The 25,592-nt window shown below is 42.9% G+C and overlaps 1 protein-coding gene and 1 long non-coding RNA gene across 2 annotated transcripts in view; one reads left to right on the top strand and one right to left on the bottom strand.

Annotated features, from left to right (window-relative positions):
- Window positions 1-486: 486 nt before the first annotated feature.
- Window positions 487-4,486, bottom strand: LOC135313077 (uncharacterized). Its single transcript, XR_010372671.1, has 3 exons — window positions 3,997-4,486; window positions 1,896-1,994; window positions 487-1,109 (listed from the first exon to the last, which is right to left on the bottom strand). It is a non-coding gene; the product is annotated as an uncharacterized LOC135313077 (long non-coding RNA).
- The window catches only part of TLL1 (tolloid like 1), a 142,043-nt gene continuing 118,430 nt past the window's right edge, over window positions 1,980-25,592 (top strand). The window contains exon 1 of the mRNA XM_064449759.1: window positions 1,980-3,879. Within this exon, the coding sequence (XP_064305829.1) occupies window positions 3,723-3,879 (157 nt within the window). The 5' untranslated portion in view covers window positions 1,980-3,722. The remainder of the gene's footprint in view (window positions 3,880-25,592) is intronic.

The raw sequence follows: 25,592 nt of genomic DNA, 5'->3' as shown, positions 1-25,592 counted from the left end.
TCAGGAAAGGTTTTTACTAATGCGACTGATGGGAATATTAATACCTAAGCAATGTAGAATAGTTTCTGCAGAGCTGCAATGCTTATTTTAAAAAGTAATTCTACTGTGTAGCTGCTCTGGATTACACGCAGAAAACAGATTTTACCCTGACCTATACACACATTTGTTTGCTACAGCACTTATGTGCCCAGATTTCTGCACGATTCCCATCTAGCATTTCTGAGCTTGTTTCCTGTCTTAGTCAGGGCTCTGCAAGGCCAGCTGTCCTCAAGGCTGCGAGCGGTTGGTGCTGCTCTGCTAGTGCTGTTGGTGCTGAGGTCGGGGGCAGATTGCCGGCTGGAGGCTGAGGGTGACGTCAGTGCCTACCTTGCTGGGAGGGTTAATCTGCTGGGGAGAGACTAATAATCTCACTGGGGAGACTGGTGTGTGAAGGATCACACGTTGTACATTCCTCTTCTGGGGCTGTAAAGCAATCAGCAAAGCCAGTGTTTCTAAAGCTCTATTGACAAACATATGTGCTTGTTAGAAGTCATTTTTTTTCGGGGTTGAGGTGCATAGGCGCAGGAGAGAAAATTAACTTTTTAAAGGTGTGTACATACGAAACAAGACTGAGCACAATAACAAAACCAGGTTAGGGAGGTCCAATATGTGAAATAAGCACGTAATTAATGACACTGTAAGGTGAACTATCTCCTTTGTGGACGTACGTAACAAAGTAGACTTCTGATTGGATCAAACTGGTGGCTTTAGCAAAACGCGGCCCACCAAGCCACGACACTGTGCAAGTGAAGGTAGTCATCAGTCCTGACACTGTTCTGATGGGCTGATGGGGAAGGGTCTCTGATAACTTCCTTGGATTCAGTTCCAAATGTTGGTCGCCGAAATTGCCTTGAGGAGGAAGGGAAAGGAGAAGGCCACAAGTTTCTCAGGGTTTTCTGTGATCTGGTGCGGTGCTTTTTGCCGGCCTTGTGACACACAGCAGACTGAACTGCTGGGCCAGAGAAGAGTTATTCCTTACTGAAGGCTGCAGCCTTCCAGTGGCAGCTACTCACTCCTTGGCTTTCCACTTCGGAGCAACAAGGTTGAGCTGGGAGTAATGCGGACACAACCTGGATGCCAGAAAAAGGTAAGGAAGCACAACCCATGAACGCTTCGCAGACACTGACGTTACCCGGCGCGAGGCTCTGTTAGTAAGCTGTTATTAGCGCTGTCTTAACCGACCTTTCCAGTTTTAACGGTATGAACCGCTGAGAGCACCTATCTATAGCAACACTAACCCTGCAGTCGCAGGAGGGCACGGCCAGGCGGAGCGGCTCGCCGCGGCCGGCAGTTTTTGTCTCGCCTTCCCTGCTCCCCCCCCGCCCCCCGCCGCGGTTTGGGGAGCAGCTCAGCCTCGGTAGCGGCGACAGGCGATAGCAAGCTGTGCCTCCCCGGAGTCCGCCCTTCACCGCGCCCCCGCCGGCGCTGCCCCGCCCCGCCCCCCCACCCCCCCCGCAACTGGGGCGGCGCGGGCGGCCCGCGGGCGCGGAGGGAAGGGGCGCGCCGGGCGGGGGGCGCTGCGCCCCGACGCAGCGGTGAGGGGCGCGCCGCCGGCTCTGCCCGCGCTCCTGGCGCAGCCCGGGGAAGGGACTATCTCCGGATTTCCACCCCTGCGACGGGGGAAGGCGGCCGGGAAGTGCTGCGGGGAGAGCGAGCCTGTGCGGGCTCGGACGTGAGAGCAAGACGCAGCCACTTCTTCGCGGCAGCCCTTTCAAAAGTCCGTGTTAAATGTGACACCCCGGCGACATGGGAGCAGCAGAAACTCCCCGCTACCCACCCCTCGTCCTCCCCTCCGCCCTTTTCCATGGAAACTCGTAAAAGGAGGAGGAGTAGAGTTCGCTACGGAAAAGTCTCACCTTGGTCTGAAACAGTTTCAGGCGTTTCTGCAGGATTGGAGCTGCCCGTCTCGGGGGAGGGGAGGAGGCAGGCAGGGAGGGAGGGAGATCTTCAGCTACCTATATATATATTTTTTTTTTTTTTTCCGCTTGATCTTATTTTATTCCGGCAGCACGTATCTCCACCCCTCCTCCCTCCTCCCCCCTCCCTCTCCAGGTTGATCGGCTGAAATGAGGCTTTGCGCGCTGATCCCTTCTCGGGCTTTAAAACAAAACCCGGCCCGGCGCAGCCGGCAGCGGCTCGGGGCGCCTCGGCGCTGAAGCGAGGCAGGATACCGCGGAGCGGGGCGGCGGCTCCCGCGGAAACTTCGCTGGGAAAATAAACCTCCACCACTTTCCTGGAGATCCACGTGAGAACAGGAAAGCCCGACTGCAAGATCTCAGCGCTGCTGCTGCTGCCTGCTGCAATTTTACTTTTTGTTTGCCTTGATTTTTTTTTTTTCTGTTTGTTTGTTTGTTCTTACTTTCATTTTGGAACCGGTTCCCAGCTGCTTGGCTGAACTTCTGGAGACCAATGGACTTCTTATATTGCCTTCCTCTGTTTTAAACAAACTACGGACGCTTAAACTTTTCTCTTTCCCCCTCCCCCTCGCTCCTTAACCCCCACCCGTCAGCTCATGGGGCTAACACTGCGAAGCAGCCGCAGCAGAGGGAGAAATACACAGGCACTGATTTATTTTCCCGTCTCCTAAATTGCAGTTAATTCTTCTCATCGTCCTCCTCATCACCCATTCTCTCGAGCTTTTTTGGCTGCCGGGTGTCGATCTGTGCATTGTTTTATCTGATCTCCATTCTTTTGTTGTTGTTGTTTAAATGCCATGCACTGCTTATCTAGAGAGAAAGCTATATGGAGATAGAGGCATATAGTGAATGCGCGTGTGTTTCTATAAGACTATCCAGGGAGCGGATCAGAAGCAACCCGGATCCTGACCCTGACTGTATGAATAAGTAAGCAGGATGCTGACGACTGTGTGTTAGTTGCCTGTAAGGTTTTCGTAAGTTAAAGGGGGACGGAGGAGGTGGGGGGACACACACGCACACACAGACCAGAGACAGAGCTTAGAGTAAGTGTTTGTGCGGAGGAGGGGGAAGCTCTGACACTTTTCTCTGCTCCCTCCAGCATAGCTGCTGCCTCCCATCACCAGCGCTCCGCGGTTTGCTCCAGTGCACCCCACCACCCCCACCCTCGCTCCCTTTTCTTTCCTTCCTCCGTTCTTTCTCTTTCCCCCTCTCCCCGTGGTAGTTTGCTGATGTGCAGCCCGGATCCATCTTCTGGCAGCAGCAGCAGCAGCGGGACCGGGCGCAGCGGGGCGCGGGCCGGGCGCGGAGCGGGACGCGGGCAGCGGCCGCCGCCGCCTCCTCCTCCTCCGCGGGAAGTTTGGCTGGGGTTTGACAGAGGCGAGGGGACGCCCTGACAGACAGGATCTCCCGGCCTGAGTCCTCCCCCTGCGCCCACCCACACACCCAGCGACTTCTCCCCGGCGAGGTGGCGGGCTGGGGGCAGGAGGGGCAGCGGCGCTCATGCTCCTCACTCTGTGTTGCACCCGCCTGACTGGGGCTACCTAGGGAGCACCGTCTCTCGGAAGAGCCTCCAGGTGGAGAAGGAAAAAAAAAAAACAAACCCTCAGCCCAACCCCCCCTTCCCCCTTCCCTCCCCCCCCCCCCCCCCCGCCCCAAACCCCTGTGGTTCCTCCGTCCCTTACCCTCCTTTCCCAAGCCGGCGTGGACAGCTGAACCGGCCGCCTAATTCATCCGCACCCTGCCCACCACCTCTCTGCCCGAGGGAGGATGAAAATGCTTTGCTGGAGGATGGCACTGTGGCTGGCCGGGTGGACTGTCTGTGGGAAGCCTTCCTCCTGCTCTGGCCTTGATTATGACTACACTTACGATTTCACTGAAGAGGATAAAGCTGAGGCGATAGATTATAAGGATCCTTGCAAAGCCGGTAAGTGACTTCCACGTCTAATGCAGCTCCCCACCCCCTCCCCAGATGGTGACTTTGTTCTCGGCTTTCTTTACGGCGGGGTGCGTGGGGGGGTGGGGGTGGGGGTCCCGGGCTCACCTGCTCCCTCCCTGGGCAGCGGCGACGAGCGGAGCGGGAGCCGGAGCCGGAGCCCTGCGCCCGGCTCCCTCACCTGAGGGAGGTACCCGGGACCTGCTTTTCTGGGACTTCCCACTTCCCCACCGCCTCCGGCTTCGGTGGGAGCGGGGCGCGGCGGCGGGCAGGGCTGGACCGGCCGCCCCCGCTCCGCGTCCCCGGCGGCGGCGGCGTCGTGGAGGGCTCCGCGGCCGGCCCGACGCCGCCGGCGACGCGGAAGTTGCAGCGGGCGTTTCGGCGGGGCTCAAAGGTTTCGAGGCGGGACCGTGCCCCGCAGCACAAGCCGGGAGCGCGGGGCGGCCGGGCCGGGCCCCGCAGGCGGCGCCGGAGGGTGGCGGCTCCCCACGGGGCCCTGCCCGCCCCCGCGGCGGGAGCGGGTGCGCGTCCCGCGGGATCCCGCTCGCCTTCGCCCACCTCAACCTGTCGCCCCGGGCCAGGCACCCCCGCTGCTGGGGCCGGGCGGGCGGGCGGGCGGGGCGGGCCCGGGGCGGGCCCTCGGCGCCGGCCGCCCTATGAATATGTATATGATAAGTGCACGGCCGGAGGGGGAGGGTGGCGGGAGCGCGTGGGGGGGTAACCAGCTGCTGGGCTTGCGGCCGTGCGGGCCCACGCGTGCCCGGCTTGTAACCCGCGCGGTACGCGGGGCGTGCGCTGCGGGGCCGGTGCCGTGCCCCCGGCTCGCTCGGTGCCTGACCGACCCCTGCCTTCACTGGGTGGGGAAGAGTTGAGTTGCAGCCTCTTCTCGCCTTGCAGGGCGAGCGAGTGCTTTTCTAGAACGCTTATCTTGCCGATTTAGGACTTCAGCCTCCCTGATACCAGGTACAGCTCTTCATCCATTAAAGTTATCAGCAGCCTTCTCCCTGCCCTCGGGAACCGGGTTCACTGGTATTTCAGTAGGCAAGTGTATCTCAATGATGCTTTTTTCCCCCCAAAATGTGTTACGAACAATAGTGGTTGTCCATTCCCAACAGCTCTATTGTTAAATAAGCGCTCAAATTTTCCAGCAGCCTCCTTTGCATTAATTAGTTACTTTATATTCTGAAAACTAGTTCAGCCAAAGGTTGTGTTCACTGTGTCTGTGTGGTTTTGTTTAATTTATTGAGGAGAATGTGGTGAACATATATGCCAAATATGCAGACACTGTGTTTTTCTAATCACAAAAATATTTTGTTCCGAAGTGTGAATTGTTAGGTCTTACTTACTTACAACTGAGGAATGCTCAAGTTCAAAAAGAGCAGAAGCAACTGCAAACCAAATATTATTTTTTCCCAATTAGCACTGTCAAATACATATATGTGAGCGGTCATAGTTAACTCAAGCTTTCTTCTTCTGGTCAGTTATTGTTTAGGAAGATTCATATGCATAATTTTATATAATAAGAAATATGTGTATTCTCAGTTTGCAGTAGGATTTTTTTAGTACTTGTTTCATAGTGGGAGTAATTAAAAATTATAATTTGTGACAGTAGGTGTTTTAAGGTCATGCATGAGAGAAAGGCAACAGTAAGAGTCTCTGCAATATGATCAGTGTTCATAATTTTCTGCCATAATTTTGTTCTGTTTTGCTTGGAGAAAGAAATATTTGCTTGGAAAGTTTGGCCCATTTAAATGTTGTATGGAAGTTCGTGCTGCTGCTTCTTCACAAGGTGCTTAGATACTGCTGTGAGGAGACACAGGTAGATGCACGAAGAGTTAGTTTTGTGCAGTTCCCATTAGTCCTAAAAGCAATCACTTTGAGGTTTTCTATTCAGTAAATAGCCCAGTCATTATTTTTTTTTTTTTAGTGTCTAGTAGTTCTTCAGAAATGAAAATGTGCGTGACCGCTGCACACTGGCTTTGAACCACATACCGACTGTTTTTAATAAAAATTAGAGTGCTTTATACGTATCAATGAAACTGATCCTGCAGCAGTATTTCCCAAATACTTTTCCTGCTAAACCTTCCTTAAAGACTACATTAGTCTTAGCCTGTGAAAGGTGATCAGGTTCTTACCTGATCAGAGGTGATGGGGATAGCGGGTGCTCATCCTCTTTTAGCAGCATAACCCAAATGTGCGGTCATACTGGGTCAGCCTTACCGTCTGGAGTGGGTTTTGGACTCCCATGGGTGATTTCACTGATAACTGTCATTAGACTGGCTTCTTCCACAGTGAGGCCCTAAGAGGGACAAAGCCAGGTTTTACACTCAGGGGTGTGAGTTGTTCACACTTGAATTTGTGTGGTCGCTCTGTCCGTGAGATAACAGGATAAAACAAGATAATCCTTGCTGAGATTGTGTTCAGTGTATGCAAACTTTGTATCCCAGATGTAATTAACATCGGCTTTTACTGCATCTCAAGGGCCTAAAACTGAGGTTCTAAAAACACTCTTTTTTTTTTTTTTTTGTTTTTGGCTGTTCAGGCTGGTAACAGTTAGGTCCCAAATATTGTGAATTTCTGCAACTCGACCAAATGGGGGAATACCCAAGGTCAGGTTAGGGTTTTACCTCGTGACATACTTCAAAAACTCCAGTGAGTCCCATGCAGATTTTATGGACCTCCTTGAATAATTTGACCTACCATAATTTCTAAGCAAATAAAATGCTTTGAAACCAGCCACAACTAAGATCCCCTAAAGATGCTGATGCAGGATGGAGTCACCTGTACTTTAAAAGTTATTTGCATTCTGCTTTTCTCTGAAGAGTAGTGCTTGCTGCTTAGTTTTTATTCTGTAGACCACGTGAGAAAACATTTGTGATCTTGTGACAGAAAGCACAGGACACGAGGCCTCAGATCTATAGTTAGATATAGTTATAATTCTATATAGATAGCTCTTTATAGATGTAGTCCTAATTCTGTTGAATCAATCATCTTTTGGTAGGTCCCTTTTTCCCTGTTTTTTTCTTTTGTGGATGAGCTGGAGAAATTTACCAGAAACAGAACTAACCAGCCTCTGAGACGTTACTCATGGGTATTCTGTGTGTAACAGATATGTAAGGAAGGGATCATTTTAGTGAGTGTGCTTAGAATCACACTGTTCCTTGAACTGGAAATTCCCAGAAGTGTTGTAGTGCGGGATGCTATAGGGGCTGAAAAGTACATTTTCTTACAAAGTTTCCAGCTTTGTGAAAAATCTACATATAACAGTAGTCTGGCAGATGCACAGTAGAGATAGGAGTTATTTCTAGAACTGATTCCAATTATATCTAAAACAGCAGCTGTTTTATGCGACAACCCGAAAGTTTAGTCTCGGCAGTGAAGCCAGCACCTTGGGAGCCCTGGGACCGGGGCTCCAGGGAAGAGGAGAGCCTGGGGAAATGCTGTGACGGTGTTGAGGGGATGAGTGGTGGTAACGAAGCTATTGACATTGCGCAGATGAACTTGATGAGCTGTGTGGTTTCCTGTGTGTTTGTCTGCAGACCTTTAACCTACGTATGAATTTTGGGTCACGCTACTTCTCCTTATAACAAGTATCCTGGCAAGCTCTAACAGCGGGATGTGATGTAACAGTTTCTGTGCTTCTGATGTCTCAGATATTTCCTCGTGTCTCTCTGCAGATTATTGCCTTCAGTGTTTACCTTTGTGAAGGTCAAGTGTAAGGCATTCGTAGCTCATCTTCAAGATATAATTTGCCAGAAGATGTGAAACTAGGAATGCCACATTCATTGCAATGTCAGGCTTTAACAGATATATGAACCAAGATCAGCATTTCTATATATCAGGTATTACTCGAAAAAATAAAATGCCTAGTTAGATTGAAACAGACACTGTCAAGCTTTTCAGATGGCAGCATGCATCTACATTCATGTGTGGATTCCCAGTGTGTTGTTTTTGTTTTGTTTTGTTTTTTAATTGAAACAGCTTATAATATATTAAAGATATCTGTTGAGAAATGCAGAGTGGGATGGGTAGGAAAAGAATTTCTCACTCTGTAATACTTGTTCATGGTCTGCACTTAGCTGATATGAAAGTTGTTTTGAAGGCTTTTGTTTTGTCTCTTTAAAACAAAACAAAAACCAATAAGAGGGAGAGATACTCTGGTGTGATCTTGTAATTCAAATACTGTACACCACGGAAGATGAGGCAACAAGTCTTAGTTTTGTTGCATATGCACATCACTGAGGACCGTTCCAGCCTCTGGACAGCTGGCTGTCCTCTAGCAGTTCTTCTGTGAGGTATTTCACTTCCTCAAAAAAATGTTAAAGGTTTGGGGAACAGGCTCAAAGTTGAATTCCTTGATCTATTGTTTTTCCTCTGTCGCGGGCCTTGGTGGTCTTTGCACCAGAAATTCTGCCTTGCACTCGGGAAACTTTTCCCAAGGAAAACTTCCCCTAAGGAGAACTTCATTGAAACTTTTACATTCTCACAGTAATTAAGTTGGATGACTCTTTTTTTTTTTTTTACACAAGACACTTAATTGGGATTTTTTTTTCTTTCAAATTATGCATAAGTTGCTTGCCTTGGAACAAAACATTTTCATTTTTTTCCCAGTAAAGCTAGATACAAATGTGAAAAGAATAATAATAAAGATGAACAATTAGATTTACAGCTTCATAAATTGGAAATTGGTTAGCTTGCTGCTGTTTGACTGAGAACGAACACTGTATGTATGTGTGCTGGCTGGAGAATTAGAGAAAAGTAAGAAAGATCCTCCTTGTTGTGTCCGTTTCTCACTCCTCTGAGCATATAAGGAATGCAGTAGGTTTCTTTGCACCTTTATAAGTAATAGTAAAAAAAAGTTTGGATTGTCTATAACAGGGATATTAGTATTTCCTACCACACTCAGGTGTGAAACCTGGTTATGTATTTTATTTGTAAAGTATCTGAACATGAAAAGTTGATGGTATATGTTAAGTATAGTTATTATGTGGCGTCATCTGTAATGCAATCTAAGTTTTGTTTATTGATGTTGTAGCAGCAGTCTTCTATACTGCTAGGTTGGTTTCTGGTGGTTTTTTTTTTTAGTTTGTGTCTTGTAGTCGGGGACATGTGTTTTCAGCTGTAAGCATGCTAATTGTGCAGTCTGGTAACATGAAAATTCTTAAAACTTCTGACTATACATTTTGAATCTGTTGCATGATTTAGATAATTGAGAGCTTTCATCTTTATATTCAGTCATGCAGTAAATTCTGAAGATATGTTGTGCAGTTTGTACTAATATAGAAGTTGTACTGCTAATATCACTTGCCAGATTGACAGAACTGTGACTAGTCACGTAGTAAACACGTAGTGCAGGCAGCTGAAAAGGAAACAAGCTTTTCTGAATAGCTGGTCCCAAATGGTCCCCATCCTGCTGTGGATAAACTTATGGGGTAAATCAGACTACTGAAAAATTTAGTTTTTAAGTCATACTTCTTCCTCAGAATTCTCCACCATTATTTTATCTGTGATGCCCTTTAATGTGGTATCTCAACAGCTTTGAAAGAAATTTTTGTGAACATGAAGTTCTTTTTCTCCTCATCTTCACTGAAAAGATTAATTCAGTAGTGAAACCCTGGGAAAAATATATTAAATGACTATATTGGATGTTCTAACTTTGTGATATCCTTCCATACCAGAGACTCAGTTTCACGTCCAGACCACTTTCCATAGGGATCTGTGTCTGAATATATTTCCGGTGTGTCGAATGAGTGACCTGCAAGGAGCAGTATTACATCACTGCAAAACAAGCCTTACTGACAAATCTAATTGAGCTTGGAAGCAGGTCCCCCCAGGCAAGCTCGGAAACATTCACCACACCTGGATGTCTGCCTTATGTCATTCTTATTGCCCCTATGGAAAACAGGGTTGATAGGCTATGACATAATTCCATTCACTACTTTTTGGAGAGAAACGGTCACGTCTGTGGTGCATGGTATTGACAAAAGGGCTGTAAAATGGAAGGGTCAACTTCTGGTTTTCACAGGTGCAGGAGACCTTGTGGAGGAAAACAGATTTTTTCTTTTCTCTTTTTTTTTTTCTTCCTGGATGCATTACAGTATTCTAAATTTTGTAACAGTGAATAAACTAAACAAGGGGAGAAATGTCTATTCTTTGTTTAGACAATGTGTGTTTATCCTTAAACTGAAATAGATTTTTATGGTCTAGGTTTAAACTAATGAAAAATATTATGGTTATCCTTTTTTTTTAAAATATATCTGAAGGAAAGATGATTTTAAGAGTATTCCAAAGCTAAACTAAGCTTTGGCCTTTCAAAGCTTTCAGTAGGATGGACAGTCTTTCATAATGTAACTTTTAAAAATAACTTTTCTCAGCCTCCTTAGGGTCTATCTAATCTACTTTATTCCAGTCATTACTGAATGCAGTTCATTCCTCCCATTCTTGACCACAAACAACCTCTGTCCACCTCTCTTCTACCGCCCTTCAGAGTTATAGCAACTGGAAGTGTGACTAGAGAAGGCTTTGGGTATTTTTAGTTCTCTCTTCTCAGGACATTTTTCTTGGCTAAGAAACAGCTAATGGCTAATCTGTTAGTGTTTTAATGCGTGTTCATTTTTTGTGTCTGCTGCTCATCCTCTACTTCTTTCCCTGTCACCTCTTTCATTGTTCCTATGACAAGTTTCCTTGCTTCTGGGTTCCCCTTACCCACTGAATGCTTTTTCTACTTGCTTTTCAGCTTTCCCCTGTGCTGCCAGGCCAGTCATCTAGCCCTCTTCTCTCTGTTTTTACCCTTGACTTATCCTCCTCTTGCTCACAATTAGCAGTTAGTCCCTCCAAATAGAACTTCTAGCTTCTCATCTGTAAGATTGTCCTCTACTGCTTTGATAGTTCTGCAGCAAAGAAAGTGGGCACCTCTGCCCACTGCTGGAAATGAGGAAGAGGAGGACAGGTGGGCTGTGCGTGACCAGCATGTTCTCGGACGCCTTGCACTGGAGTGCTTAGTGGCTGCCGGTGATTTGTTAAACACTGCATGTCAAACCCTGAAATATCCAGCTATAAATGTTTATACGGAACATATACATGAACCTTCTGTCTCTATTGGACTCGTGTACCTAAATATCAAGATCTGATGTGAAGAATGTCCTTGCTGAACAATAGAAATAAGAGTACTAGAAGTACTTGAAGTGTAAAACTTCTATAAATAGTAATGCACCAGTACAGGTTGAGCTGGGGAGTGTGAAGGTGGAGGCTGTGCCATGGGCATATGTAGAATGTCAGTGTGGATACAACCCATGAGAGTGGTTGCTCTTGCTTTGGAAGCATTTCCTACTCATATGGATACTCTTGGATGACTTTTATTGGGATTTTTGCTTGGGTAATGGTCAGGAAGTGCAAATTTTGAGTGACTATAAATCTGTGAGCATCAAGTGTTTGACAATATTTGAGCACAATCAGATAGCTCTTACAGAGCAATAATGCTCCAAAATGTAGGTTTGTGGGTTTTCTAACCCATCAGCTGTTGTCATTTCCTATGTTTTGTTCTAAAATAACTCCCTATTTTTTTCTTGAGGTGTGTGAAATGTGATGCCTAATAGGATATGCAGTGTTTATTTAACCAGCTTCTTTGCTATATATACTTTATTGAGCTAAAGTGTACCAATAATTGACTAGGAATTGATTTTGGTGATTATAAATTATATTGCAGAACCTGCTCTGAGGTATCCTCTTTGTAATTGAAAACATATGAATATTCTTAGCAACAATTTCTGTTACAGGAAACACTTATAATTTTGCTTAAATTACATGGGACTTTTAATTTTAAAAGTTCAGCTGTGCCAGGACTGTCACTGTCAGTATAATGCCACATCTTACTAGGATTCAAGCTTTCAGAGGTTTCTAGCTTGGTATTTTCATGTGTCATTGACAAAACATCAGATTTTTAATATTATATTAAAGAAGGGTAAGTATTGGAACTCTTATCTGATTAGGGAATAATCAAGAAAATCAAGATACAAAAATGCAAAGGAAAGATATTTATTTAAAAACTTAATTTCAGTGCATTTAAATCTGAATTTAGAAATTATCTGCCTTGGTGTTCTGATGAATTTCATCCCTTTCCTACAAAAATTGAGTGACAGAGATGCATCGCTAAATTTGAAAGGTGCCAGTACCTCTCCAGCCACATTGTGCTCCTTGGATATTTTAAACTGTATGTTGGAATTTAAATATCAGGTCTTGGAAGAAGTGAGGGGGCATGGACATCAGCTGAGAGGGACGTATCTGAAGAGAAGTGCAGATGGGTTATATTATTCTCATGCTGGTAGCAGCAGTTAAACATATTCCTAGTAATAACTCTAACTGTTATTAAACAAAAATGAATCCATTTTATCAGTGTCTGACATTTTAATATATGCTAGTTAGGTACGTTCTTTACTGTCATGGGTATTGTATCACTAAAGACCTTCACCATTTTTCCACTTCCCCAGTAAAGTATAAAGAATTTTGAATAGGACATAGCGATTCTAGAAAGAGCAGTCGAGAGCCAGTTCTTCTCTATGTTTCCAGATGATATACTCAGGTAAGTAAAGAAAATAATTTCAGATGGTTCTTATATAATATCAAGTTTTATTTAAACAGTTTACTTGCACAGCCAATTATATTTGCTTTCATGAAGAGTAGTTTTAGAACAACTCTGCGGGTGTGAGAACATGATGATGAACTGCCCAATTTCTCCATCTGGTAAAATGTCCTTATATTTATAACAAATTTGCATACATCTTCATTTTCACTTGTACTCGCTTTTTTCCCCTTACTCAACATTACTCTTACAATTGTGCTTTTACCTCAGCTTTATTTGCAGGTGGGTTAAACTCTACTACTTGACAACTGTTTCTGTACTTACAATAGTCTATTTCATCCCTTGTAAAGGTGTATATACATATAGGCAAATTGATAGATCAGGTATTTTGTGTTCAGGCAATCCGCTCAGCCCTTTCCTGATGAAGCTTCCGTGTGTTTCTGTGCAAAACTGCCAGTGTCACGATGAAGGCATGTTACCCATCTTTCTGTGGTTGTCTTCATTTTATAATCACAGAATCATACAATGTCCTGAGTTGGAAGGGACCCACAAGCATCATCAAGTCCAACTCCTGTCCCTGCACAGGACAGCCCCAAAATTCACACCATGTCTCTGAGGGTGTTGTCCGAGTGCTTCCTGAATAGTGTCAGGCTTGGGCCATGACTGCCTCCCTGGGGAGCCTGTTCCAGTGCTTCACCACCCTCTGGGGGAAGAATCTTTTCCTAATATCCAGCCTAAGCCTCCCCTGGCACATCTTCCTGCCATTCCCTCGGGTCCTGCCATTGGTCACCAGAGAGAAGAGATCAGCGCCTGCCCCTCCTCCTCCCCTTGTGAGGAAGCTGCAGACCATGATGAGGTCTCCCCTTGGTCTCCTCCAGGCTGAACAAACCAAGTGACTTGCGCTGTTCCTCGTATGGTTTCCCCTCTAAACCCTTCACCAACTTCATGTCCCTCCTCTGGACACTCTCCAGTAGCTTTATATCCTTAATATACTGTGGCGCCCAGAACTGCACACAGGTCTCAAGGTGAGGCTGCACCAGCGCAGAGCAGAGCGGGACAATCCCCTCCTTTGACTGGCTGCAATGCAGTGCTTGATGCACCCCAGGACACTCTTGGCCCTCTTGGCTGCCAGGGCACGCTGCTGGCTCACGTTCAACTTGCCGTTGACCAGAACCCCCAGGTCCCTCTCTGCAGAGCAGTGTACCAGGATCTTTGATTTGTCCATTGGCTCATCCTTTTGGCATCATATAAACTGCTCAGTCTTTCTCTAACTATGCAGCTATTCAAGAAGATTGATTCAGGACTAAATTCTGGAACCCTTATTCTATTGTTACTGATACGTTGCAATAGCATTATGTTCTGAAAACTAATATAGACTAATCTTTCATCCCTGGAAAAGAAATTATTAAAAAAAAAAACAACCCACAAACTCAAACCCTCAGACAAAAAAATAATAATCAAGCCTATAAATAGCTAAGGAACCAGATTCATGTGGATATTCCACAGATATGTGTTTTATTCCACAAATATTAGATTATTGGATAATCTGTTTAATGAAAACAACGTAAAAAGTTTTCAAGTTAGAAGAGAGAAAAGGAAAGAGAAGGGGCGTGATAAATGCATACAATTTAAGAAATTATACAAGAAGATAAAAAAGGAGATTTTTGTTTCTACTATTAATCTGCTAAATTCTGAAGTGGCAAGTTCAGAACTGAGACAAGGAGATACGTGGGGATTTTATACAACTTTTTAGATTGAAGTCTGCTAAAGGATTCCACTGAGGCAGTATTTGGATATACAATGTAATATTTGAGTAGATAGCAAGGGTATCTGCAGCTCTGATTAAGTAGTAATGATAACAGTTTCAAGTGGATATTATACCTCAGGCTTCAGAGTTCAATCCAGTCTTTAGTAGCTGGAAACCAGGATGAACGCTAACGTGTGGCAAGATTATCCTCACCTACCTACTGCAGATTCTTGTTTGTTTCTGTGAAGCAGCTGGTGGTGACTGCTGTCAGAGACAGGACCTTGGATATGATCCAGTGTTGCAGTTCCTTTGTTCCTTAGCCCTCCCTAAATGCCATTTCAAAAACTCATGTCTTGTAGCGTGCCTGAAAGATAAATGCAATTTGGCTATTTTGGGATGTGAATGAATTTCAATGCTCAGTATGGCTGTAAACGCATTGACCAACTGTATTTGATGACAATGAATGTGTGCAAGCACACAAGAAGACGACTGCATTCTAATGTATATAGGCTGTCATTATCGGTCCAGTGGAGCACTTGTATAAATGATGATCTTTAAACACATGTATGCACATGTTCACCTGATTACTTAAGGAAATGTCATTGAAGTATCTATATAGGATCTCTATATAGTACTGTAGAAGTGTCTATATTGGATTTTTAAAGCTGCATGTACAGATTATGTGCATGCATTTTTTTTTTTCCTACACTGGGAAATGTCATGATAATCTGTGTGTTAAACCTGATCTAGAGGCTATTGACCTCGGTGGGAATGTTTCCAGTTACTTTAGAGATAATATTTATAGGCAAATAGGTAATAAAGTGCGGAGCTGACTAATTTACTTCTGTGTACTTGGGCTATGGCTGGCTTGTATTCGTGTGCTCACATGCTTTGCAGGCACATTAATGAAGGCAGTTGGATTTTTGCCCCAGTTTCTGTAGTTGTCATCACTAGCACAAGAGTATCATGAAATCTTACATTCAGTGACCTTGTGATTGCAGGTTTTTTCTTGCTGGACTGGGGTGTGAAAAAAATCCAGCAGCTTGCAATAGCATCTGATTTCTTTTCTTCCCCCCGCCATAAGAAGCCTCAGGATAAGACTGGATTTAGATTACTGCAATAATTTCTCAGCCTTTAGAGATAGGTTTCTTCTTGTCATAGCTGAATACTTTATTAATTGTTCAATCTGATAAATGGCTAAAGATGCTGACAAACATGATGGTTGCAGTTGCATACACAGTTCCTTATCTGTGTGATTTCAAGAAATGTAAAGTCAAAGATAATAAGCCATTTGTTACAGAATGCAGCTGGCGTATGAAACCGGTGTCAATGTAGTTTGTAATAACATCAGCAAAATCATGTATCATTAGCTAAAGTTTGACAAGCACTGAAAGTCTCTTCAGTAATTTACAATATCCCAAAATTAAAATGTTTCCTATTCCAGAGGCTGCTAGAAGCTAAAGAGATCTTGGAAAAGTAGGAGGAGCAGGTGTACTAATATCACCCTTTATTTAATAAGTTGAAGAATTAGTTAAATGGTAAAATAAAAACAGAGCAGAAAGTATATTTTTTTCCAAAGTTATGTATAGTTTGGATGGATTGCAAAAACTCTAGATTGCAGTATAGGCCTAAGTATCCTTAGGACATAGCCTAACTCAGTGCAAATCTTGCATTTAACCACATAGTTTGTTACTTTTGTGTTTCACGAACTTCTGTTTTCTTTCTGATGTTTCTTCAGTGTGTTGAACTTTAATCATGGCCTGAGTGAGAACTGCAGGTGATAAATGAGCCTAGATTTGACTGAGGATTCTTGTTTGAAGAAAGTCCTTTACTTGGCTTTTGTTACGGAGTTTTCTGGAGTTATTTGGCAGGGGATGGATGGAGAAAAATCTTTGCCCATCATGAAAAGATTCTCCTTTTGCAGTTTGTAGATCCTTTGATCCCTGAACTGAAGGAGCGGTGGAGAGTAGAGAGCGTAGGAGAGGGGTTTCCTTTTATTTTCAGTCCTTTATCTGCATTCTTGAGGATGAAACCCTTCACGCATGAAGTACAGGCAAAATACAGAAACCCAGTCCAGGTCTTCTGGATGTTTTAATTTATAATACCTTTATGTTGGAAGAAGCTCAGTACAAGAAGGACATTGAGTTGCTGGAGTGTGTCCAGAGAAGGGCAACAAAGCTGGTGAAGGGTCTGGAGAGCAAGTCTTATGAGGAGAGGTTGAGGGAGCTGGGGTTGTTTCGTCTGAAGAAGAGGAGACCTTATCACTCTCTACACCTACCTGAGAGGAGGTTGTAGCAAGGTGGGTGTTGGTCTCTTCTCCTAAGTAACTTGTGATGGGACAAGAGGAAATGGCCTCAAGCTGCGTCAGGGGAGGTTTAGATTGGATATTAGGAAAAATTTCTTCACTGAAAGAGTAGTCAGGCACTGGAACAGGCTGCCCAGAGAGGTGGTGGAGTCGCCATTCCTGGAGGCATTCAAAAAATATGTAGACGTGGCAATTTGGGACACGATTTAAGAGGCATGGTGGTGTTGGGTTGATGGTTGGACATGATGACCTTAGAGGTTTTTTTCAACCTTAATTATTCTATGGTTCTGTAAGTATGAATTGTAACACTGATGGATCAGAGTAAGTGTGTCTACAGAAGTGAAACTTGGGTAAAGAGAATTTATAACATAGGCTTCCTTCTGCATTATGGAAGAGAACCAAATACAGAGATGCCTCCTTGATCAGTAACTGTGTTTACGGAGATATACAGATCTGGAGGGGGCTAAAACTAAAATGTTAGAAAGAAATGCAAGCTATCCCATGGTGATTTAAGTCAACAATGTGTAGAGTCAGCTAAAGTCATGACAATTTTTTCAGCTTAGACAAAACTAATTTTTCTTGGCTATATTTTTAGATTTTGAAAAAGTGTCTCAGTTTTATTTGGAGGATCGTACAGCATTCCTTCACATATAATGTATTTTTGCTGATTCATTGATCTAGTCGTTATAGGCCTAAGGTTGTATAGGAAGTCAAAGGCTTCCAGAATTACACAGAAAGACTTGATTTTAAATGTAAACCTTTGTTTGTCTTTCCTAATTATGAACAAGCTCAGACTAAAGAACAGCCTTAAGGAAAAAAAATCAACCAAAATGAACATAAATAGTAATACTCAGTTCTAACAACATCATTTTATAGAAGAAGAAAAATTATTTAAGCCTTGGTTTCTGCCCACATACTCTGGCTTGGCTTCATTGACCTAAACTGTCCTAGGTCTTACCAGTAGAGAAATTCTTTCCTCTTCTTCCAACAAGCAGATGATGTGTCATGGAAATCAGCAAAGATCTAGATAAGATTTTGAGTCCACTTGCAAGTGCTAAAGAAACAAGTTAACATCCCCACTCTTACGTGCTAATCAGTTCTGATTCCTTTTACTTCTTCATGGCTGTTCTGGTATCAAGACAAACCCTTTCTGCAGCTGGCTGTCCCCTGGAAAGGCGCGCACATGAGACTTGCTCCTGCACTGACACAGCCGCAGGGACTCCTTGACCGCCAGGGCACTGCTGAACACACACTGCACCTTTCTTTCCTCCCCTCTTCATAATCAGCTTTGGATTTAGTTTTCCTTCCTGTTTGTTGTCTGAAGAGTCACAGGCATCCATGCTTAAGGCTGGATAGGTGCTCAGGGAAGTCACAGGAAATAAACTGACATCACAAAGTGCTGCGTGGGTTATCTGCCCAGGGAAGCCAGGCAACCAGGTAGAAACTGAGATGCAAACAAGAGGTGAATTATGCTATGGTGAACCCTCTGCAGCTGTAGATAGGTGATTTCCAGCAGAAACTTCGGTGAGTAGATTTTGACTTCTAATCAAACCGCCCTCTGTATTTAGCTGCTGCTAAGGTAGTAAATTTTAATTAAAACAATGATACACATATCAAAATTCCTAGTGATATTTTGTTCCAACATGTCATTCCATTAAACATGGATGGATTGATCTCGCACAGATCTTTAGGTTTTGCTTTCGCATGCTGCTGTGGATTGTTCAGTGGCTCTTCCACCTGGTAAAATGCCATGACTTATAAAGATTCTTTGTCTGAAAGTTTTAGGCTTTTTCTTTCTGTGAGGTTGGTCTAAGAAAAGATGGTTACTTTCCTGGCAAACTTTGAGTTTCATCTCTTTGGACCATCATAGCTACAGAAGCACTGCCTTGTATCCTGCCATTGGATACATCAGTCCCATAGGTGGGATGTGGAAGAGCTTGTGTTAATGGTGTGTTACAGGCCATGGATTGTGTTAGGTGGGCCATGATGCGGACTGTACAGTGGGGAACTACGGCCAGGACAGGGACCCACAGCAGCCAATGAAGGTATATATTTTTTTTTTCCTTTATCATAAAGTACTGTCTTCATTTTTTAATCTGATTTGTGTTTCCTGGCACATTTATGCAGGAATACTAAATGCATTATGTTTATGTGCTGCAACTTCTAAGGCTGAATTCTTCACCCAGATTGCAGTCCCTCTCAGAATCTCTTGTTAATTCTAGTGAGATGAAGAGCATGGTGACATTCATCTTAATGAGGTCAGAATTTGAACCTAAGGAAAAATTATACTTAGCGCCACTTTACTGAGACAACATGGAGGTATGTTTTTAAAATAGTCTCTTACAATGGAGGCAAGAGGTAACCAGGTAACTGGGCTGTAATTAGCTTTTTCTTGTTTTGTGAAGTTTGAAAATATATGTATATGTAGACATTGCAATGGAGGATTCTTTCTGAAGTGGCATTATGCTAGACAAATTTCCCAGCATAAATAGCTACTTTTAAGAAACAGCTTAATGTTGCTCTTCATACACCATACAGAAGCAGATAATCTATGCAATTTAACTGGGCCCTTTTGAATTGGATGCAAAAGCAAACTCATTTAAAATGCTTTTGTTGTTCCCTCTCTACAGAGGGAAATTTATATAGAGAGAAGATGTTGTAGCAAGGGGGAGCATAGAGGAACTGTTCTGCGCTGTGAGCCAAAGGACATCATTAAGAACACTCCTATTATCTGGAAGCCTGACTTCCTGTCTCAGTTTCCTCGTGGGTCTCAATGAATGGCAGAAGAAATGGAACACTTTCCTGCTTGGCCAAAAACTCCACTAAATGACTCCGTTGGCTGCATGCCACGCCGTGCTCGGGAACAAATCCTGCAGCTCCCCCCTGAGTCTGGAGGGTACTTGCTGTAGTAGCGAGGCAGACCCAACCTTTCTTTAGGTGTCCTGTTGTACACTTTGAGAAATTTTTTTTGTGATAGAGAGCGGTAGATGTGTTGACATGTGTTAATGTAAACTTCCATGAGAATTAAGGGATGTTAAAGAACTGAAGTATGTTAGGATTTTCATGTTGGGTGAATGGTTATACTACAATGAAAATAGCATAGTGTACCTTACAAAAAGTACCAAAGACACCTTTAAAATAAAAATAATTCTGCATTCAGTTCAATAACTAATTTTCTGGTTTTGTTCCAAAAGTTTTGCCACACGAATTAGTCTACGTACTGAAGTACTAAATATAGTTTTTATCGTAAAGTGTAAAAACAGTGTAATAAAGCTTTTTGTAAGCCTCTTAAGAAAGAATGAAATGCAAGTTGCAGACATCCTTTTAAGTGTTGTTTCCACATATGATGCATCTGTAGTCTTCTACATACAGAAGGGGATTTTTAAAAATATTTTTTTCTTTTTTTGTTTGTTGTTGCTAGCACATTTTCTCTAATAGACATAATAAACCCCACAACATTGAGAGTGCTGTCTTAGCTCCGATTTACATTAAAACCACAGCACCAAACTTTCGGTTCAGTTCTTACTGTCAACTTCTACACTTTCTATTTTAACTACATTTGGCGTGTAAGAAACTCTCAGCTGACTCGAAGGAAACTTGGCGAAATGTACACCATTTCCCAATAGCCTTTGTCTATAACAGAAGAGATACTGGGACAGTGTTTAATAATTTTTGGCTTGTTTTGCCATATGCATCCAGGAGGAAAAAAGTTCTTTCACGGGAGATGGAAACGCTTGCCATAGCTAGCACTCTGTATGGGTCATCTTTCAAAGGACTCATTCTCAAGCAGCTGTCCAGGTGGAACTTTTGGGGATACATGGAAAAGTGTACAGAAAAGACTTAACAGCTTGTGGTTTTTTTTTCCTGCTAGATTGTCTCATAGTTTTTACTGTGTATCCCTCTTTCAGACTTTCTGGAATTTTAATGTAAACTTAATCGGTGTGACTTTCATGGAGTACCATCAGGGAGGGTGATGCAAACCAATTTTTCTCCCACTGGAGGAGCTGTCAGCTTTTTAGCCTGCGTGGATGCAATCATGCTGTGCGTGCCTGAGGTCACTGTTGCTTTCAGGGAAGCAGGACGGCCGGGTTATGCCCATCTTGTCAAATGGTCCTTTGGTCTGTCTTCAGTCTCCTTTGCAAAAGCAGCTATGTGCTTTCCGACAGGAGCCACCCTTGGCTGGCGGGCAGAGCTCCCCGTGTTAATATCTGTGCATTTTGAGACTTGGTGCTAGGGGAGGCAGAGTGGATGGCATTTTCTGAGAGCTGGATACAGGAAGAAGGTGGAGGCTGCCATTTTTATGGCAGGTTTTCATTTTTATGGCAGGTTTTTTTGATATTAAGGTCCTGATTTTGAAAGCTGAAAGTTGGGAGATCTCATTTATTCCCATTGCTTCCCTCCCCGTCCCCAGCGATGCCACTTTGCCCTTCCTGTTGCCTCTAAGGGTCAGTTCTCTCCCAGCTATGCTTTTCCATATTTCCTCCTGATTCGGAGGAGGGAGAAGAGACTCCTGTGCCTACCTGCTGTTCCCAGGGGACACTGGTATGATGCCAATGACTGTTCCTTGTCCTTTGTGCATGTGGCACAAAATGTAAGGTTTTTAACTAACATATTGGAGAAATGTTAATGCATGCTGCTAACGTGCCTGTATTGTCAGTGTCCGCAGTTAAGAATTTCTGGTTACTTTAAAAATGTATCATATAATCCCACATAATAAATAAATAAAAAAGCACCTCCTTTGTAACATTTTTTTGAGCTTCAAGAAGAGGGAGCACTGGTGCAGAGGGTACTGTGAATATATGTTTACATAGAACACAACTGTATGTGTATGGTTTTAAAAGTGTGTGTGAGAATGAGGTATGCAGTAACTGAATTTTAAGGATACTTTTATCATTGGACAGTAAACTTGATCAGTAATTAAACATAACAAAATTGAATATTCAAGTTCGGTTCAAATTTCATATATCTTATAATCAATCACAACAAAATAATATTAAAAGCTATTATATGATTTAGTTAAAACTGCTGGACAGAGAAGAATAATAAAATTATGCTTTTGGTAATAAACGAGGAAATATATTTATGCCAGATATAAAACAACTGATTGGAGAGCACACAAAATGTTGCCTCAAAGTATATACAGTACAAGTGTACAAAGTCAAAGTACCTATGTTATTCATGCTTGGCTTATTGTGGAAGCAAAACTAGCCATTACAGGGAGAATCAAAATCAGCTTTATTATAAGGCCAGGCAATTTCTTCAATCGAAATCTGCCCTGGTTTTACCCAAAGGGCTAGGTTTGATTAACAAGCATAATGTATTGTCAGTGGTTCTAATAATCTGTTGTGTAATCAATTTTTATCTTGGATGGTAAATGATAGAGAATTGTAAGTTTAATAATGTTTGCTTGTAGAAAGGACTGTTTTGCTTCCACGTTGCAGGGTCGTGTGTGTTCTGTGCTCCCCCTCCCTGCCCCATAGTTTTATTTTTATGTGAGAGAGGCTATTCTCACCACTTGTGATCTAAATTAATTCCTGCAGTTAAATGTAGATGTTCTTTCTGGAAGAAAAATACAAGCTAACAAATTTTGCTATTGCATGAACCAGCAGGGCAAAATTGTCTCAACTATTTACATTATTTTCATCCTGACTTTTGAAGCAAGGATTTGGGTCCATTATTGGATGTTTAGCTTTCATCCAGGTAAGCAACCTCTGGCCTGTTATGTTTTAACAATATTGCACATCATCGTATTATTCAGCTGTTGAATATCTGTATTCAATGTGTCGTATTTATCTTATGATATTATATCACATCTGTTTACCTTGGAGGGTTTTGTTTTCCTGAGTTTGTGTTTTTTTTCAGAGAAGTTGCTAATTCTGTGAAGTAAAGCCTCCACAGAGTTATCTTTGTGTCAGTTTTCTTACATTCATGTAGGAGGAAGTAGGTCTTTAGTCGGCACAGAGTATCGCAAGTTTGTGAAAAGGAGTAGTGCATCTGTATGTAGACTGGCCTATGGATTGATTGGCTTTAATTTTTTTTCTTTTTAATATATGTAGTAATACAATGTGATATTTATTGATGCACATGTCTGTGAGGAAAGCTTGTCAGTGCATCACAGGCTGGTAGAAGCGTAACTGAGATAAAAATACTCCTATGGAGGACTGCCTGAGGAAGATTGTTGAAGTTTGCCCTGACTGGAGCTGTCAAGTTTCTGTTCAACAGAGAAGTTAACAGAGTAGTAAGAAACTGGGTAATTCTAAAATTATTATTCCAGTTGTTGCTTATATAAATGACATTGCATTTTATTTCTGATGTATATGGACAGCTGTGGAAGTTTGAATTTTTTTTTTTAGATCATCAGCTTAGACTTAAGATACTTATTGTACTGAAGCATTTGCAAGTTTTGGTTACAAAATGTCTGCCTCGTTTATGCTATTGAAATGAACATACGTGGTTACAAAAATGAGACTTCACTCTCAGTGAGCTCCATAAGGTCAATTAAAACTGAGGGTGCAGGGACATACAGCTGTAGTATATGTTGAGACAGAAACAGTTTGATAAACCGTAACCTGAAGAAGTGCATGCTCTTGAGTTTTAATTGTGAAGGTTTTATGGAATTTGGTAATACAAATGAAAACCGGGAAATTGCTGTCGTTATTTGTTCTAGATAAAATCTTGCAGAAGCCTTTGCCAGCCACTTCAGTGGTTTACAAAACAGGCTAATATTAAAATAAGAATACTAAAATCTGCCTTGGGGACACATTTGTGTTTGGAGATGACTTGCTTTAAAAGCTTACTCTTCTATATAGTATGCATATTTTTCCTGGAAACAAAGTATGTCTTTGTTTCAATCCAGTTACTGTGCTTGCAGAAATATGTTTGTGGTGTAGGAGCTCATTTTATAACAAAACAAGCCATACCGAAACAAACTGCAAGTACATAGTGAAAATGTTGATAAGGGTAACAGGGACATTATAGAAATTGCTTGGTCTCCTGAATATGTATTGTTTCATGCCTGTTTCTCACAGAGAGAAAATAAACTCAGTACTCAGTAGCTGTACTAGTTAACATTTCTTCTATTGCTTAAGGGCTGAGTTTTGTCCTCAGATAAGTCAGTGGGAGTTGACTTAACATCCACTGGCAAATCTGTCTTGGAACTCTGTTACATTAATAGTTTGGATGAGATCAAGTTGACTGCAAGGGAAAAATGAGCTGTCAGCCGTATCTCATCCAAACATAAAACATGTTCATCTACTATTAAAAAAAAGGTTATTATTGAGCTAATGCATTGATGGACTATTTTCTGGGAGAAGGCGAATTTTCCAGTAAAGTGCAATATATAGCTGCCTTCAAAACCACATTTTTATTTATCAGTAGGAATGGGTCTGTGCCAAATTGTCAGCCCAAAATTGTAACCACCAGTTCAGATTTTGCAGGTCCTAAATGTGTATTCATTTTTGTTTTGGTTTTTCCAAAGCACACAGCTTACATTATGCACACATTGTAAAGGACAGACTCTAACTATATATGCAGTATTGCCATCAGATATACATTTTTTCTTCTGCTTTAAAGTGGCGGACAACCACACTATTAAGGTCACTTTCAGCGAACTGTTGTGTGCATTCAAGTGTTGAATATTCACTTTGGATCGCCCAAAAATCATCCTGACCAGTTGGGCCTTCTCTTTATGGCTAAAAACCATTTCCAGTTGATTTATGTCATGCAATGTAAAACAATGAAACAGCTGGTTGTTTCTGTGTCATATCTGTCATCTAGGGTCTTACTCTCAGAACTGGTTGCACTGTTCTTAGCTTTCATCGGGAGCAAGCAAAATGCCTGTGCTGCCCGTTGCCAGTTCCCTGTGCAAATACTCTCTCTCTGGGGACTCTGATTTCCCAGTAAACAGTGGTTAAGATGAATTAAGAAGATAGCACTGTAAAGATGGGGCTTGTGGGGGAGCCCGAACGCTTGGCACCTTGGGAAGACAATTCCTGTTGTTCAGCCTCTCAATTCTTGGGCACAGAAAGAGTGGTGAGGACTGAGCAACATGTTGGGACCAGCTGTAGGGGGGCGAGGAGCTGGATGGAAGAGGGAAGAAATTATGCCTTTGCTGTGCAGTTGTTGGGTAATTCCTAGAGAACCTAAAATTCATACAGCCCAATTAAATGGTCCCCTACACAGCTGGTCATTCTTTTTGCATGTCAGGGACAGGTTTTGGTAGAAATATCGTATTCTAAAACATACAGGTCCCTTCTGACGGTGTGATCACTTTTCCAGGTAGTTTTAGGCTCAAAAGGGAGTGTTGCAGTTCCTCAGTTGCTCACATTCAAAGATGCGTACTTTGTTTTCCACACTGGTCCTCCTTGTTCCTACTCAGGACAATATATAGGTTTGTTTTTTGTTGGTTTGGGGTTTTTTTTTGTTCTTTGTTTTAAATGAAAAAACCCCTTTGTGTACAGAACCTTTTTAGATCTGCCTGTTAAAATACTCAGCCGAGGTCTTTAATGAATCCCAAGATTTCTGTCCCCTCCTCTCTTAGGGAGAAATTGCCAGAACTCAATATCATATTTTGCATTTGGTAAATGGAAATTTGGAGAGATCATTTTGTTTTTCTCATTCCTGAACAGTCCCTCAAAGCTTCTATTTCTCTCTCAGCCCATCACAGACACCTCTCCCAGGAGTGCACCTCATGGAGGCAGACTGTTGTGCACCAGTAGTCTGGAACAGGACATCACCTTTCAGTTCACCCAAGATGCAGGATTATTAATAGAAACCCCACAATAAAAACTTGAACCCTGACATCTGAATAATCAGCTGAAATTACTTTAGTGTAGGTCTGACCTTTGCCTTCCATCAACACAACAAACACTCCATAAAACAATAACAGATAAGTAACTTTATTCTTACAAGCCACACTTATCTCTATGAAACAAAATTGCTATGTAGCACCTCCCCTCTATATCCAGGTTTTTTTGGGTGGGTTGCTTTTTTGTGTGGTTTTTTTTTTTTTCCCCTTCAAATGGACTTCCCTTCCAGAGCTTGTAAGCTGTAACGTTGTTTCTGGTTTTGCTGGC

The sequence above is a fragment of the Phalacrocorax carbo genome, chromosome 4, assembly GCF_963921805.1.
Source record: "Phalacrocorax carbo chromosome 4, bPhaCar2.1, whole genome shotgun sequence".
In the NCBI taxonomy this organism is placed as follows: Eukaryota; Metazoa; Chordata; class Aves; order Suliformes; family Phalacrocoracidae; genus Phalacrocorax; species Phalacrocorax carbo.
The sequence above is the reverse complement of the archived record's forward strand: the minus strand, read 5'-3'. Positions and strand labels throughout refer to the sequence as shown.